Source organism: Caretta caretta, chromosome 1 (assembly GCF_965140235.1).
Source record: "Caretta caretta isolate rCarCar2 chromosome 1, rCarCar1.hap1, whole genome shotgun sequence".
NCBI lineage: Eukaryota > Metazoa > Chordata > Testudines > Cheloniidae > Caretta > Caretta caretta.
Window position 1 is genome coordinate 45,038,741 of NC_134206.1, and position 17,961 is coordinate 45,056,701.

Below are 17,961 nucleotides of genomic sequence, written 5' to 3' on the forward strand. Positions count from 1 at the left end.
AAAAATATATACTGTGAGAGCTGGAGAAAATGAGAGAATTTCTAGGCCTTGTCTAGAAATATTGCATCAGGAATGGAAGCAACTCTACTTCACACTGAGTTTGTCCACTTTAATGTTTGTGTGGACATATTCTTAGCTACTCCACTTCTGACAGTCATCCAACTACTATACCCCACACTGCATTGCTTCACAATGGATGAGCTTGTTTCTGTGTCCTCCACTTTTCTGGGGTCATCTTGACTGATGTCATCTCTCTGTTTAAAGGGTGGCAAACAGCCAGGAGTACCGCTTTTCCATACCAGTATTCAGTAGTAATGAGTTCACACACCAGAGTATCCATATCCATTATAGCAGCCATGCTCCCCCTTCCTCATGGTTCTCTGTAAACCCTTGCAGAAGTTCTGGACTTGATTGCTGTCTTTGGAAGAGCTGCATGTCCAGTCCCATCTGTAGAAGAGTCGCTGGAATATAGACATCTACAAGATACTATTAGAGCAAATAAAGAAGAGGGGCTCTCCTGGAGATGTCCCAAATGCCTAGTCAAAACAAAGGAGCTCTGGCAAAAGTACCGAGCACAAGGGACCTCTGGAAATGCTCCCACTACCTGCTCATATTCTGATGATCTTGACTGTGTTTTGCAAGGAATGTCACCAGCAAACCTGAGAATTATGTGGTGGATAGTTATCCACAAAAGACCCCAGACAAAACAGAAAGCATCCAAGACAATATGGCAACACCCCAAATCCCACCAAAAACCTGGAACCCATATTTGTCATGGACTCCAACCAGAAGGAGATTTATCAGGGTAGCCAAGAACTATGAAACAGCAGATTTGGACATTACATGATAACTTCATGTGGACACATTGCTGTGGAGAAAATCTCTACCAGCAGCCAGACTGAAATTGCTGCAAAGGGGAGCTCTACCCGTAAATATTGTGTTCAGTATTATGACATAACTGCTTTGGGTGATTTAAACTACTTTTTCTTTCCTGACACCATACTTGACAGAGCTGGGAGTCTTCCACCTACTTGCATTTAACATCCCCCTCCCCAGCATGCTCAAAATGGTATCTACACTGGAGACTTATAGCTGTTAAGTTTTATTTCTCTACAGTATGAAATCCTGCAACCACTAGCCACACTTATCACCTCCATACCACCCTTCTCAAGCTGCTTCCCATTCGTTCTCCCTTCCTCCCATTCATCCCTAGGTCAAAAAGTCAGCACCAGAGGAGCTTTAAATAAATAAATCAAACACATTGCAAGGCAAGCATGTTTATTTTAGAGGAAGATCCAGAAAGAGGAAAAAATAGTAGAAAAGGTACATTGGCTCATTTTCATCATTGCATTCAGTTTTAGTAAAGTTGAGATTTCTTGAGGTATTTGGCCCAAAACAGGTGATAGACACATTTCAGAAGGGATAAGACATTAAAAGGCATTTGGCTTTTAGAACAGCTAGTCCAGAACTCTTTTAACTTTGAAGTGTACTTTATGTAGGTATTATAAAAGAGAACTTAAGGCAAAGATAGTGGTGTGTCTTGTCATGCACCACACTGGAATGCACAGAAGCTCTCTCAGGATTGCCCATATATCTAGTGTAGAGGTCAGTAACCTTTTAGAAGTGGTGTGCCGAGTCTTCATTTATTCACTCTAATTTAAGGTTTTGCATGCCAATAATAAGAATCCATGCGATCCGTGCTGAGCTGCGCCCCTCTTGGCCCTGTCTGCACCCCTCACAGCTCCAGGCTGGGGCCAGAGGGCCACAGCTGGGGGCAGCTGCAGAGCCCCGTGCCAAGGCCAGGAGCAGAGCCCCGGGCTGGCAGCCAGGACCCCAGGCCAGCAGCAGAGCCCCCCGGACTGGTGGCCAGAACCCGGGGCTGGCAGCGAGCTGAGGGGGCTGGCAGCCGGAACCATGGCTTGCAGTGTGCTGGCGGCTGGTACCCCAGGCCAGCAGCGGAGCCCCTGGGACTGGTGGCCATGACCCGGGGCTGGCAGCAGGCTGAGTGGGGCCGGCGGACGGAGCCCCGGCTGCCAGCGGAGCCCCTGGACCAGTGGCCAGGACCCGGGCAGTGTGAGCGCCACTGAAAATCAGCTTACGTGCCGCCTTTGGCACATGTGCCATAGATTGCCTACCCCTGATCTAGTGTTTCTGTTCCACTCGTGCACCATGTATGAGATAAATAGGCGTGTTGGTAAATAGGAATGCTGTGTATCTTCCTGGTTTGCCCATTGCTTCAGGATTTTCCTCAGGGTAACATCTTCCAACGTGAGGATAAGCCTGCAGGGTTTCACATGGAATAACTAGCTGGCTGACTGCTGCCCCTATTCACACGTTCCTGTAGCCCTCCACCTACCTGAAACCAGCATAGGCAACCAACTATCTTCACACCTACTCAAACTAGCACAGTTACTCAACCTTTGTTATAGAGGGCCTATACTAGAAGGGAAGTAATTTGACAAAACAATTTACCATTTCAAAGGGAACCTCTGCATGGGAGGAGAAGATGGCAATGACATTCCAAAATTGTGGAAAATAAATATTTTATCATTGTTGGCCTGGAGACTAGGATTGGTGCAATAAATACTTGTGCTTTTTCTGACTTTCCTTAGCACCCGTAATGCCATGGTGCTCACAAGAAGGGGAGATATCACCCACAGAGAAGGTGACAAATCTCTGAATGGGAGGTAGGGAGAAGAAACAAGAGAGGATCTGTTCCAGGAACTATTAAATTCATCCCAAAAGAAGGCCATGAAGGCAGAGTTGTGGAGGGATGGTTTTCTTGGTGCATTCTCTAAGGATCAAAAGAGATCACATGGCCCTGGAAAGGGACATGATGCAGACCATGTACAGGCAAACACCTGTGATGGTGCACATTTGTTACAAAGGTCAAGATTTGCACCTCAATCGTCCAATGTCCTCTAAAATAAGTTCAGTCAACCTAATTATAGGCCCTTCCCACAACAATCAACCCCAGGAGATGGAGGAAGAGAAACCTTTTGAGATCATCACCTACAGCACTCCTTGACCATGCCTCCATTCCATTGGTCTTAAGTTTGCATCACATTCTTGCTTAATTGTTTTTGCTTTTATTCAAGATGCAGTTTTTGTTACCTGTAAAAAGAAAAGGAGTACTTGTGGCACCTTTAGAGACTAACAAATTTATTTGAGCATAAGCTTTCGTGAGCTACAGCTCACTTCATTGGATGCATGCAATGGCAAATGCAGGGGGGAGATTTTATATACACAGAGAACATGAAACAATGGGTGTTACCATACACACTGTAATGAGAGTGATCAGGTAAGGTGAGCTATTACCAGTAGGAGAGGAAAAAAAACCTTTTGTAGTGATAATAAAGGTGGGCCATTTCCAGCAGTTGACAAGAACGTGTGAGGAACAGTGGCGGGGGAGGGGGGTGGTAAAACATGGGGAAGTAGTTTTACTTTGTGTAATGACACATCCACTCCCAGTCTTTATTCAAGCCTAATGTTATGGTATACAATTTGCAAATTAATTCCAATTCAGCAGTCTCTTGTTGAAGTCTGTTTTTGAAGTTTTTTTGTTGAAGAATTGCCACTTTTAGGTCTGGAACCGAGTGACCAGAGAAGTTGAAGTGTTCTCCGACTGGTTTTTGAATGTTATAATTCTTGATGTCTGATTTGTGTCCATTTATTCTTTTATGTACAGACTGCCCGGTTTGGACAATGTGCATGGCAGAGGGGCATTGCTGGCACATGTTGGCATATATCACATTGGTAGATGTGCAGGTGAACGAGCCTCTGATAGTGTGGCTGATGTGATTAGGCCCTATGATGGTGTCCCCTGAATAGATATGTGGACAGAGTTGGCAACAGGCTTTGTTGCAAGGATAGGTTCCTTGGTTACTGTTTTTGTTGTGTGGTTGCTGGTGAGTATTTGCTTCAGGTTGGGGGGCTGTCTGTAAGCAAGGACTGGCCTACCTCCCAAGATCTGTGAGAGTGATAGGTCGTCCTTCAAAATAGGCTGTAGATGAATTTTTGAATTTAAATGTTCAAGTTTTTTAAAATCAGGTTTGTTTTTGTTAAAATTGTTTTTAACTAAAATAGTTAAATAAAATATTTAAAAAAAATTAAATCGACTGTCAGCCAGGTCAACATGAGAAACTTAAAATATTGGCTTCTGCAGCTGACTCTGTCATCTTCACCTTCATTTCCTGTTTGTTCATAATCTGGAAAAGAAAAACAAGGTTTTCTGCTTTTTCAGGTCCCAAATGATTTCTCAAATTTGGAGTGAATTAGTCCAAAGGAAGAAAATTTTCTTTCTACACCGGCAGAAGAAGCTACTGCTGTTAAAAGTGAAATTATCACTTCAGCAGTCTCTGAATCCAGTTCGCTGGTGTGACTTCCTTTAAAACATGATCAGCAAACATATATTTCTTGAATGGTTCACCCTTAGCTCTGAAGTTTATTATAGTTGGCATTATGGAGGGATGATTGCTGGATGTCCATGTCATAGCCAACTCCTCTTTTTCAGCAGTTAAGGTTTGACCCTGGTACCCAGTACTGAGAATATTTGCAAGAAAATGAGCTAGAGATGGTGCTTGTCCCATTCGTTTTTTTAATTCTCGTAATTTAACTCTGTCATTGCATATTTCTCTTTTTAAGATCTCACTTAGTTCCTTCCAAATTTCAACAGCGTCAGCAATAAAACATTTCCCTGCATTTTGTTGAAGGCTACAGAAATAAGCTTCAGGGTACTCAGCATGTGTTCAACATTTCTCTTAAGCCCAGTGTTGAGAACTTTGGCTGTGACAGTGCCATCTATTTTTTCACAATTTTTTTCACAAACTGTCATCACATTAGACCAGATCTTGATATAGTGCTCAAAACAGTCCACTACTGAGTTCCATCGCACATCTTATGGGAGAGTTAGCTTGGTTCCTACCACTTTTTTCAGAGCAGCTGCTGCAAAGTGGTTGTTACAGAAGTATTTTGCAATTTCAAAAACCTTAGCCTTTATTTCTGGAACAGTGAAGTCTTTGGCTAGGAGGTGCATCAGATGAGCACTGCAACTGTGTGTTATTAGCTTGGGACTCTCTTCTAAATAATTTCTTCTCATCTTGGATACATTTGTAGCATTATCTGTGACCAAGCTGCATACTAGACATTTGAACTTTTTTTAAGTTTGTTATAGCTTTTACTGCTACTTCTTATAAGTATTCTGCTGTGTGTACATTTCCTGATGTATCAATTGTTTCTGTAAGGAAGACATTCCCTTCTTCTGTTGTCACACAAGCACATACAACAGGATTAGTGTGGGCATTGCTCCACCCATCAAGACTCAGGTTAACAATTTCACCCTCTAGACCTTTTGCACACTGCTCATTTTCTTTCATACACTATATCCAGAAATTTGCCTGCAACATCTGCTCTGTTGGGTGGACTGTATCCTGGTTTTAATGACTGAACAATGTTAATGAAGTGTGGGTTCTCAATCATACGGAAAGGAGAGTTTGTTACATAAACAAACTGGGCAATTTTTTAATCAATTACCTCTTTTTGTAATCTGCTGGTTCTTATCACAAATTTATGTATAGTTGTTTCTGGATGACGGAGATTTTTTTTTTCTTTTTGCTACAGGTGATATACTGTGACATATGTACTGAGACTGAAACATTATCGTTGGCAGATAACTCTGAAACTATAAAAAGAAAAGGAGTACTTGTGGCACCTTAGAGACTAACAAATTTATTTGAGCATAAGCTTTCGTGAGCTACAGCTCACTTTATCAGATGCATTCAGTGATGAAATGAGCTGTAGCTCACGAAAGCTTATGCTCAAATAAATTTGTTAGTCTCTAAGGTGCCACAAGTACTCCTTTTCTTTTTGCGAATACAGACCAACACGGCTGCTACTCTGAAATCTGAAACTATCGAAAATCATGGTGATCTTGAAGGTGGATAGTCTTCAGAATCCTGTATGTTGAGGATGGACTCTCCTAAACAAAATAAATCAATGCAGTTATTTAATTATTATTACCATACTGCTCATTTAGTATTACTCATTGCATTCACTGACACTCAGTTCTATTTTAAAGGTGAAATTGTAAAAGGAAGATCTGCCTATTTCAGCTATTTATTTTTTATCACAACTGCATCTAAAATGATAGTGCCATAGAGTAACAATTATATTTTTTTTGCTCAAACATGAGAATTCAAGAATAGTCCAGAAGGAAGACAGGCAGTTCTTAAGAAAGAAGTATGAAATAAAAAAGTTTACCAACTTGAAGATCGTGCATGTTCAGATATGTTCCTTTCATTGTCTTCAATGCAGCTTCCTCCTGAGAAGGAACACTTCTCATGATGTTGCTTCATTCGGGCAACCAGGCCTTGCATTTCTTTGTTGCAATATTTGCATTTTGCAGGCATGCCTGTTTTACCCAGAGGTAGAGGAATTTCATTAAAATATTCCCAAAACTGGGTCTCTTTTATGGCCTACTGCCATTATAGTTTTCCCTTCTAGTGAGAGAATGGTATGGTAGATCTCAAATCAATGAAGGCTACACTCAGAAAGACCTCAAGACTTCTGGAATATGCTGCTCAAACAGTTTCACTTTTTTTCTACTGCCTGTCCCTCCCTTCTCACATTTATCTCCAGACTCTCCTTGTCCTGATGTATTCCGCCCCCGACAATCTTATATTCATTGAACTTTTTGAAACTTTGCACTTTTAGAGAGAGGTAAGGGATTGACTCTGTGTACACAAATTTGCAGAGGGACAATAGGGTTGAGGTCTGTTATTTCTCACCTCTATATTATTTATTTAAAACATTTTTGCTTTAACAAGCATATTATCTCTGGAGACGCAAATCCACAGTTTGAGAACTGCAAAACTAAGCATCTCTGGTGGTATCTTCTAGACTGAGCACTGAGTCCCATTGAGTGGATAGATTAACCTAAATAATCTGTACAGAAGCCCCTGGAACCCAATAAGGTCCATGAACTATTGGAACTCATTTACAAAACTTTTCTTAAACGTTACATGACTATATTGTCTGATACTATAGAATCAGAATTTATAATCCCTATTCCATGATGAGATATCTTTGAGCTATAATGTGTCTTTAGGTTTTTTCCTCAAAAAGCATTTTATCAAAAAAATCTGATTTTTTTGATTTTTTTTAAATCATTGATTTTTATTCACCCTGCTCAGCAGTGTCTCCTCCATGCTGCCTGACAGCAGTTCGAAAATGGCACTGACAAAATTAATGGATGCCAGCAGAGGAATATGGGGAGTTTGTTAATTTGAACCCTCCCCCACACATCCAAATTTCCTGCGTTTTCCAGTAGGCATCCACCTACTGAAAAATCATCCTACTGAAGAGGCATCCACAACAAGAAAAATCACAAAACATGGATTTTTGTGGTGGAACAGTGCACCATTGGATATCTACCCAGAATACTGAGCAAATAGTGCAGAGCTGTGTGGATATAAAGAATAACAGATAGAGGCACCTTAGGCTGGCATGACAAACTGGTGTGGGTGCACTTCAGTTTGATGTAGTTAAATTGCTGCACTCACAGCGAACAAACTAATGCGATGTAACATCCCTTTGTCGACAGGGCCCTAATGTGTTCACTTTAGAATTTGTAATGTGTTGAGGATGCAATAGTTATCAATGCGATATAAATGCCCAGAGAGCTTCTGCAACATTACTGTGTTCCTCTCATAAAATCATGCTGATTGACTTTAAGAGCAATACCACACTTGGATATTTTAAGGGTTAGATCAATTATTCCAACTTGGACTGAATTTACACCTAAAGAGTTTGTGTCTCTGCCTATACATTTGAGATTATGTAACAGTCAGCTTTAAGACCAGTTTGTGCCTGCTGGCTAATCATTTCCTCAGAGCACATAACTTTGTTAGGAGTATTGAAAACCGTTTCCACCTAAATCCCTATTTTATTTCACTGTGATTAGGACAGTCTTGTTTTTTCCCCTCCCCTCTATATATACTGTTTTAGGATTTTGTACTGCTACCTGTTATGTAGAAGGCATTCAGATACTTACATAAAATAGATCGACAATAGCAAAATCCATAGAGAACTTCTTGGAGACAAAAAGAAAAGGAGGACTTGTGGCACCTTAGAGACTAACCAATTTATTTGAGCATGAGCTTTCGTGAGCTACAGCTCACTTCATCGGACACTTGGAGACACTTGCTCTACTATCTTTTCTGGTTATAGAAAGCTCTGCTTGGGTTAGTGCTGTTTTGATTGGGGGGAAACGGAAAGAGAAGGAGAGAAGTGGGTTAGTTTTGAAAGTTATTCTAGTTATGATGGAAAAACTATGTCAAAGGGGACAGTTTTGTAGTATTTCATGAAAGTAGTCAGGTTAAATTTCTCTGATTTCCTCTGGAAATATTCTTATACTTTGCTTTGTCCTTGGTGCTTTCATGCTTTGTGATCTGCATTGTCCCAGAGGAGCACAATTTTCTTAGCATTAGATGAAATATGGTCTTTAATGCAGCTGATACCTGATCTATTAGTTAGTATGAAGATTAAGACAATGACCTTAAACTGGCTATGGAAGTGGACTCACACCCAGCTGAGGGACTAGAGCACAGGCTTGATGTGCTCATGGAGGAGGCGGGCAGCTGCATTTTGTTCCTGCTGGAGCCTTTCCATTGATTTCACTTGTCGTTTGAGATCAATAAATAAACTAAGATCTAAGATTTTGCTCATCCCCCTCATCTGAATACCATTCAGACATTTAAAATACAGTGAGCCTGCTATCCTCATAATTAGTACACGCACAGTGGATCACACTGTTTGTGAGTTACTTGGGCAAGTGGAGTTTCCTATCCCATCTAGAAATGCATTACCTTATGATTGCCACTTTCTGTGGTGAGTATTCAATGTTAATGGTGCTGTATAAATAGTATTGATAATGTGCTGTAGTAAATATGGGGCGTTGGTCAGAATATTTGTTGTCTGTAAATCAAATGAAAATTCCTCAAAGATAATTTCTTCCAAGTAAATGTGCATGTCAGTGTGACATAAAATCTCAGTTAACGTGTGTGAATTCATTTTAAAATAAAGCTTCTTCACTAAGAAAGAGCAGACTAACAAAACTACAGTGATTGATTTATTGGGGCGGGGGGAAGTTTTGAGGATTTTGTTGGTAGAGCACTTATGGCAAAGCTAATTATTTGAGTGAGTTTTAATTTTTATAGGTAGAAACAAGTGGTTGTTCAATAACAAATTCAATTAATATTTAAAACATGAGGGGAAAATATGGTTCATATTTGCCGTTAGTGATTGGGGTCTAGAAATTAGATCATATGAGTGACAGTGTGGCATGTCAGAATACAGTGGGACGAAGGCTTTCATTAATAGTTTTTGTAATACTGAACTTTTTCTAAAACTCTGCCTAGCTTCAGAAATTGCTTACTATGGACCCAATAAAGAGAATTACCTCAGAACAGGCTATGCAGGATCCTTATTTCTTAGAAGATCCACTTCCCACATCTGAGTAAGTGGTTGGTTTATTAATCCATTAGCATGTTCAGATATTTTTTTATGTATGCACTTTGTTTACTGCTTACTATGAATATATACCTATGTGTGTGAATAATGAATTAAATACCTTCTGTCTGACAAGTAAAGAAAAAATTATAATAACTAAAATGCCATTTGAGGTTTTTAAAATTAAGTAGCGTTCCTATTAATCTCTTGCTTTATGAAACTTTGATCCTGTTAGTCACAGCACTAATCCTGTTATTCACTGACAGGGTGATTATGCATGCTACAGATCTTTGTGGACAACTGCTAAGTGCCTGCAGGTCCAGTTCTCTGTTCTAGAATGCCAGATGACATTTAGTAATTAGTTTACATTTTTCCATCTTATCCTTTGTTGTAAATTCAGTAGATGGGAGGTGGGGGGATGGGGGAGAAATAGTATTGTCTCTCTGTACTTTCATACTTCACAGCTTAAATCCATTTTCCGTGGACACACTTTCTTTTCAACTGCACAGGGAGATTTCTAAACATAAGAAAGCTTACCAGCAAAAAGGGTGAACAGTCTATGATAAAGCATCCTAAGATGGCCAGCCAGTGCTTGAGTGGCCTTGTTTTAGAAAGGCCAGTAGCATATGCTGCGTATCATTCCTTTTTTCATTATTAAGGGAAGAATTTATAAAATGTGTTATGTATATTTATAACAGTTAATTAAAATGAAATTAATTCAGCTCAGCTTAGTGAAATATTTATAACGGCTCCTGACCTGTCTTTTATATTCTAATGCTGTCGTGCAAGTGGTTTGGTTTTGCAGAAACTGCTCTTAGGTCAATATTCTATTCCCTCCACCTTAAATTAGCAGCATTTTAATACAAAATGAATAGCATGTTCGCAGGTACAGAGGCTAGTTATAAATAAAGGTATATCCATATGATTACGAGTGGAGAAATCTTAGCTTGGGTTAGCAGTAACAAATTCATTCATGTATGTCCATGAGTTTAAGGTGAGAGACCACATACCTCCAAAGGCTTCCACATCATGTCACAGTTAATTTTTTTTTATTTGGTAATGGTGTTTTTAACTTCTTGACCACAATTATTGACTACTTAATGTAGTTCAACATTTTATGGATTTCTTTATACCTGGATGAAGGGAACTACATTATGCACTTCTAGAGGAATTGACTCTGGTATCTAACAGGACTCTTCCATCTCTCCAACTTCAGTCTGGTCACCACATTATCCAGAAACACTGACAAATTGGGAGTTGGGAAGAGAATAGAAATGGCCAAAAAGTTAAAACAAATACAAGGCTAAGTAAATTATGTTATTAAGAAGGGGTAAACTTCTTGACAGTAAGATATATTAGACTGTGGCTCAGGAAATTTAAAAGTAGACCGGACAAAATACTAGATCTTGATCTACGACTAACCTCTCTGATTCTAGGCAGATATACCAAGTCTGCTAACTTGTTTTTGCAGTGTTTTTGCAGGTTGTCAGATCCCCTACCCAAAACGAGAATTTTTAACAGAAGAAGAACCTGATGATAAAGGAGACAAAGTAAGTATTAAAATACAGTATTGTCTTGTCTCCTTGAGCTTTACCTCGGTATTTCACATTTGCTGCTCTTGTACTGCTTCTGAGTTGAAATTTTTCTTTTTGTTTAACCAATTGAGAAGAACCAGCAGCAGCAGCAGGGCAATAACCATACTAATGGAACTGGTCATCCAGGGAACCAAGACAACAGTCATACACAGGGACCCCCATTGAAAAAAGTGAGAGTTGTTCCTCCTACCACTACCTCAGGTGGACTTATTATGACCTCAGACTATCAGGTATTTCAACTTCAATTTTCCATATATTATATATTTGGCTCTTGTGTATTGTAACTTAGAAGAAACTACTTACAGTGCAACTCTACTCTAAAAACTATTCTGAATAATGGCATGGTGGGGTTCCGTATTTATTGTATCTCAGCTTCTTTCAGATCAAGTGCGCTCAATTAAAAAAATAAGAATTTTTTTTCAAACTCTCAATCCTGCAACTTCAACTTCTGAGGCGAATCAAGTTAGGAGTGGCAAGGAAACAATAACTTTTAGTGATTATTATTTATTAGTATTACCTTAGTACCTAGAAGCCCGAGTCACAGAGCAGGACCTCATTGTGGTAGGCGCAGTGCAAACAAGAGACAACAGATGGATACAGACAGATCAGGGATTATAAGAAAATAATGAGACAGTATTGGTCAGCATGATATAGGGAGTCATCTCAGGACAAGAGCAGCCTAACTCTTGTCAAGCTGGAAAAGAAGAGTTTCAAGGAGTGTTTGAAGAAGGATACTGTAGGGCAGCATGGGAGGAAGTATGAAGGTGCTTGTTTGAAAATTTAACAAGTGGGCCAGGGAGGCAGGAGCTGACATCTCAATAGTGAACAACAGATGATAGCTAGGGTGGGATGAGCAGTGAAGAGCCTTGAATGTAAAGAAAAGCAGTTTGTTTTGTGATAGAGAAGAGGGAGCCAGTGGAAGGATGCAAAGGGGGTGGGATGATGTGGTCAAAGTGATAGGCTACGAAAATGATTTGAAGCAGCATTCTGAATGGATATGACTTGGGCAAAGTTGCATTTGCCAGAGAAAAGGACATTGCAGGAGCTGAGATGCGAGATGAGAGCCTAGAAGTGAGTTTTAGCTGTGTGGATGGACTAAACAAGGTCATACCTTAGAGCAGCTATGCAGAAAAATTGGCTAGATTTAGACATAGGTGAGGACCTAGAGAGAGGTCATAGTCAAAGCTGGTGCCCTGATTATGGGCCTGAGTCATAGGCAGGATGGGGTGGTCCACAGTGATTGACAAGCAAGGTAACAGGCAGGCTTGTGGGGGAAGATTAAGAGCTCTGTTTTAGCCATGTTGAGATGAGCTGAAGTCTAGCAACAGACAGAGATTTTAATTTGGACAAAAGTAGACCTTTCTGAAGTAGAGAGGTACATCTGTGAGTGATCAGCGTAGAGATGGTGGTTGGATTTGTGTTTGTGGATGAGATTACCCAGAGATAAGACATAGAGGGAGAAGAGAAAGGGACCAAGGTGAGAGCCTTTGGAGCAGTGGAACAGTTTCTACAGAAAGTTGGAGGGAAGATGTAGAGGATTTTCCAAAGGACATTCTGAAGGAGCGATTAGAGAAGTAGGAGAGGACAGAGTCATGGATGCCAAGTGAAGACAAGATTTCAAGAAGAAGAGCATGCTCAACAGTGTCACAGGTGGCTGACCAGAATGGAGTACTGATTTTGAGCTTTGCCTAAAGAATAGGTCATTAGAGACTTTGAGAGTAGTTTTGGTGGACCGCAAGTGGCAGAAGCTGGATTGGAAGGGGTCTAAGATGGAATAGGTGGAGAGGAACTCCAGACAGTGATTGTCTGGAACAGGGAACAGGAGATGGGTGGTTAGTTGGAGAGGCCAGTGGGGTCAATGATGGGTTTTTCAAAATGAGGAAATAAAGCATGTTTATATTGTGAAAGATATAACACTTGAGGAAAGTGAGAGGTTAGATCCTCTGTCCCTGTAAGATAGCTGCTGTCAGTTTGCTTGCCATACCCCATTTACTACTACATAAAACAAGAATGAAAATCCAATAACTTGGAAATAATCAGCTTTTAAAAGGTTTCAGAGTAACAGCCGTGTTAGTCTGTATTCGCAAAAAGAAAAGGAGTACTTGTGGCACCTTAGAGTACCACAAGGTGCCACAAGTACTCCTTTTCTTTTTGCGAATACAGACTAACACGGCTGTTACTCTGAAACCTGTCATTATGCAAGGCACTGCATTTAGCCGTATGGAAAAGTCTCTAAGGTGCCACAAGTACTCCTTTTCTTTCAGCTTTTAAAACTGGTTCTTGGGATCATTGACTAGATGTACTCAGGTAGCCCAGTGGTATGTCCCAGATTCTCATAAAGTGTATAGTTTTCCCCCTGGCTCTGCACACATAAAGGTATAAGAAACTAACAATGTAAAGGCAAGTCATTTTGCAGGAGCTGAATGTCATGAGCTCCATAGCCAAATGACCCCAAATTTTCTTCACTAATTCTACCCCAGGTCTTCAGCTAGTGTATCAATTTTCAGGTCCATTTCACTATGCATGTGGGTTTTAGAGCACTTTGAATAATCAGTTCTAAACAGAAAGTTCTGTTCAACCTTAACCACTGTGCAGCAGGGCTGCCTCAGAATGTAACTATAATATTCTATCCCTCAGTGGAGTGTGTATTCACAAAATATTTTCCAACACGAGGGTTGATCCCTCTTAAACCTGCAGGCAGCTAAGTCAGTTGCTATCCAGAGATTGTTTTGGCATCATTTCTGCCTGAGTCTCTGAAGAAAGCAGATGCCGCAGAACCTCTTGTCTCTCTCCCCTGCTGACTGACATAGCTAAGGAAAAGAGGTGTAGAGGGCTTGTGCGTTGGGGCAGGGTAGCTCCACTTGCTTGCACTATTGACCCCACTTCACAGTGGCAGCTGACCTGAGCGCATGGGAATCAGAGCAAACCCAAGCTACCTCTCCTGTGAGCATGGATTGAAGTCTACAAGCTGGGCCAAGGGGCTCCGAATCACCCTCAGTGTACCCAGGGATTGCTTAGGGAGTCCACCTATCACCCACATCTAGGTTGAGGCAAGCTGTGCTCCTTCCTCAGCTTTCTCACTCCACTGACATCCGTACCAAGCTTACTGCCTGACAGGGTAGTGTTTTTCAGCAAGGGCCATATAGGGGGATTTTTGCTTGGAGTAGTGGTAATTGCCCCTTCACTGTCTCAGCAGCTCTTGCAAGTGCTTTGGCTCCTCTTGACTGCTCACCTTTATGCCATGCCTTTGAAAGGCATATTGTTTGACTTTCAAAAATTCAGTCTATTTTCCCCAGAATTTGAGGAAGGCAGGGATGATATTGCACTCATGAGTTGACATATAGTAAATAAGGCATGTGGAAGGAACTGATAAAAGCACTGAGGCCAAAGCAATTAAATGCCACTACTGATGGACACACATCTCTCTGAGTCTCCCCCTAAGATCCTTCAACTCAAGGAGGCAGGAGAAAATTTTAAAATACACCATTGTTTTGACCAAACACCTGTCCCTTGGTTCTCTCATACTGTTACATCTGAGCCCAGTGAGGGAAATAACTATCCCTTGAGGAGGTTTACTGAGACATCCCCTCAGCAGCTAAATCCTTTGTTTAATCTCTCTGAAGCAAGCTGGCCTATAAATTCTCCCCCTACACAACCTTTTCTGTCATGCATAAAAGCAATTAGGTAAGGATTTTTACAGGTATATAGACTTCTGTGTCCCTTGGTTTCAGACGTGTCAACTTACACATTTAATGTGACAACACTGAAATGAATTGGAGCAGTCCTGTCCCTGGAGGATGTAACAAGCTTTTGTCTTATGAGGAGAGGGTTAATGGTGTTTGGAGGTAGAGCAGACTGGGTTGTTTGGAATTTTTACTTTTGTTTTTAAAAGTCACTTGTTGCTCTACATGATGTGAACACAGAGTCATCTTGTAATTGGCCACATAAAATAAATAAGCAACATTTTTCAGTAGTCATATTGTGAAAGCCTATCTATTAATTATATTATAAATAAAGCATTCATGGCCAATTTTAAACTTCAAAGTTTTTTTCCAGTTCCTGCATACTTGGGGCACATTTTGCCAAAAAGTACACCCAGAGATTTTTGCACTGTTAAATGTATCCTTTACTTATTATACAGAACTGGATCATTTGATGGCTGATCTGTTACTCTGACACTTCTCATTAAGTGAGTAGTGTGTCTCTCAAGAGTGAAGATAAATGTCATAACAGCTCAGCCATCATGTGAGCTATGATGTACAGCAATGCTAATTTATTCCTGCTGGCTCAAAGTACGGTTATAACCATTTCTTATCCTATTCACACCACACACTTAGAGAGTGAATCAGTCCCTTAAATGCACGTGTGGAAAGTATCCACCTACCTTGCTTTATAAAGGGCATCCCTTTATTTTTATTTTCCCAGTATGTAGCCATCTCAATATATTTACTGAATCTAACTTAACTTCTGATCTAAATGAAGACTCATGAAAAGCAGGAGTTTAAGTGCTTAAACTAAAGAAATAAATCCCACATCAATTACAGCCTTTTAAACTGTAACAATTAAACAAATACATCCTTTTATTTATTTATTTATTTATTTTTGTATCTCCCATTTGGTCCTAGGCAGATTATATGGGTACAAAATTTTGGCTTGATTTTGAGCTCTTTGGGGCAGGGACTCTCTCTTCTTGACTGTCTAGAGAACATCTACCTTATAGTGAATGCTCCAGTAAACCAAAATTAATCTCATATGCAAAGGTCTCCCAGATAAACTTCCTTGAATTATAATTGATATTAAATACACAACAAACCTCCCAAATATGTTCTCTTGGAGGGGAAAGAAAACCCCAATGGAGAGCACCTAGGATATTTTTGACTGTCAGGTTTTTTTTTGTTTTTTTTTTAACACACTGATGTACCACAGTGGTGAGCATAAGATGTCTGGATAATTGAATAGACATTGGTGACATGACAGATATGAACGGTTCAGAATGGGTAACAAACAGCATTACTTGTTACTAGCTCTCAATCAGATATTCCTGGTGCTCATATCCTTAGTTACTGCAATCAAAATAAGTAGAACACTGTAAATACAAGTGATTGATATACTGTGCTGTAGTACCTGTTAATTATTGCCACACACAGCACAGAGACCTCAAAAAATGAATGGGCATTTTATTTGTATTATAAATGCATCCACTGTAGGGATCAATTCTCTTCTCCTTCATTGTTTCCAGCGTTCCAATCCCCATGCTGCATATCCCAACCCTGGACCAAGCACATCGCAGCCACAGAGCAGCATGGGATATTCAACTACCTCCCAGCAGCCTCCACAGTACTCACATCAGACGCACCGGTACTGAGCTGCACCTGAATAATGTCAGTGCACTGTTGCTAATGCTGTAGGACTGGCCATGCAGCTGTCTGCCTGGAATCTGGCTTGGGCCACAAGAATGTACTGTACAACCACACCTTCAAAATGTCTGATAGCCAAGTTCCACCACTTTTCACAGAATGGAGTAGTGGCTCCCAAATTGTACCTGTTTTGGGGTTAGACTTGAAAAGAAAGTGCTAGCACAGTTTGTGTTGTGGATATGCTACTTCCATAGTTTACTTGACATGGTTCAGACTGACCAATGCATTTTTTTCAGTGACAGTCTGTAGCAGTTGAAGCTGTGAAATGTGCTAGGGGCAAGCATTTTTTTTATTGTATGTGGTGAATTCTCTTGATGTAACAACATTATCTGACCAATAGTACACAAAATTCTTTAACTGGTACTTGAAGCATACAGTATATGTTAACATGGCAAAAAAGCAAAATAACCGTGACTCTAATTGAGATAATTTTGATATACATTTATTTTTAGTGACTTTTGTGCGTTGGTTCATTTTCCACATTGATCAATGTTTTATGACCAACAAAATTGCTACAATAAGATTTTTTAATAAATGAGAACATTTGCATTTTTCCAGCAGATTATAAGCCTCCCAAAGATTAATTTCCAACATATAAATTTGTTTTTGTTTTTAAATCTATGACTTGACTGGTATTAAAGCTGCTATTCGATAGTAAAATAGGTTTGTTGTCATTGATATAAACATGTTTGGTTCAGCAAACAAACTGAAATGATTGTCATAGACAGTGTTTTATTTTTCCTATTCGTGTTGCTGATTTGTGAGCATGCTTTGGGATTACAAAAGCATGAATTATATTTCCTAAAAAGGTGCGGCATCCATTCAGATATTTCGTCATGATTTTTGAGAGATGGATTGGTGTAGTGGATTTTAAATTTTGTTCAGTTAATTATTTTTTAAATATTTTCGCACGTTATTAGGGATGCCCTTATTACAGCAAAGGATGAGGTGTTAGGAGAGCCTTAGAATTTGAGGAAAAACTATAACATACAATGTACTGTATCAAACTATTTTACATGAATGACGCAAGTATTCTGAATAAAAAACTGAACATTGTTAAAAACAAGGTGTTATGTAATAAATTTATTTTTCATAAATCTGCATATGAACTTTGCTTGTATTCCTTGTTATCAACAGACATGAAATACTTTAATACACTAACATCCTATAGGCACTGTCTGAATAAATCAGTTCAGTTTCTTAGTTCAACAGTAATTTCTATAGCGAGTAGAGAGGTTTCTCTTAACTGTTGCATCTCATCCATTTAAGTATTACAAGAACTACTATAACCCTCTTACTGATTACCCTTTTATAACCGTGTGCAGATAATCAGTTATGCTGTACTGAGTTACAAAATATTAATTACATTTTATCGATGGTGCAACTGGTCCTACACAGAATCTAGAGATACTAGTATCCATAAAACCACATCTAAGGTTTTC

General features: G+C 39.8%; 1 protein-coding gene across 4 annotated transcripts in view; it reads left to right on the forward strand.

Moving 5' to 3' along the window:
* CDK8 (cyclin dependent kinase 8) overlaps window positions 1-17,620 on the forward strand; it is a 206,385-nt gene extending 188,765 nt beyond the window's left edge. For 3 of the 4 annotated variants that reach the window (XM_048846234.2, XM_075127517.1, XM_048846246.2), the window contains 4 exons: window positions 9,417-9,514; window positions 10,979-11,057; window positions 11,174-11,332; window positions 16,342-17,620. In XM_048846234.2, coding sequence (XP_048702191.1) covers window positions 9,417-9,514; window positions 10,979-11,057; window positions 11,174-11,332; window positions 16,342-16,467 — 462 coding nt within the window. In that variant the 3' untranslated portion in view covers window positions 16,468-17,620. The remainder of the gene's footprint in view (window positions 1-9,416; window positions 9,515-10,978; window positions 11,058-11,173; window positions 11,333-16,341) is intronic. The other variant, XM_048846242.2, reaches the window with a different exon arrangement.
* Window positions 17,621-17,961: the final 341 nt, after the last annotated feature.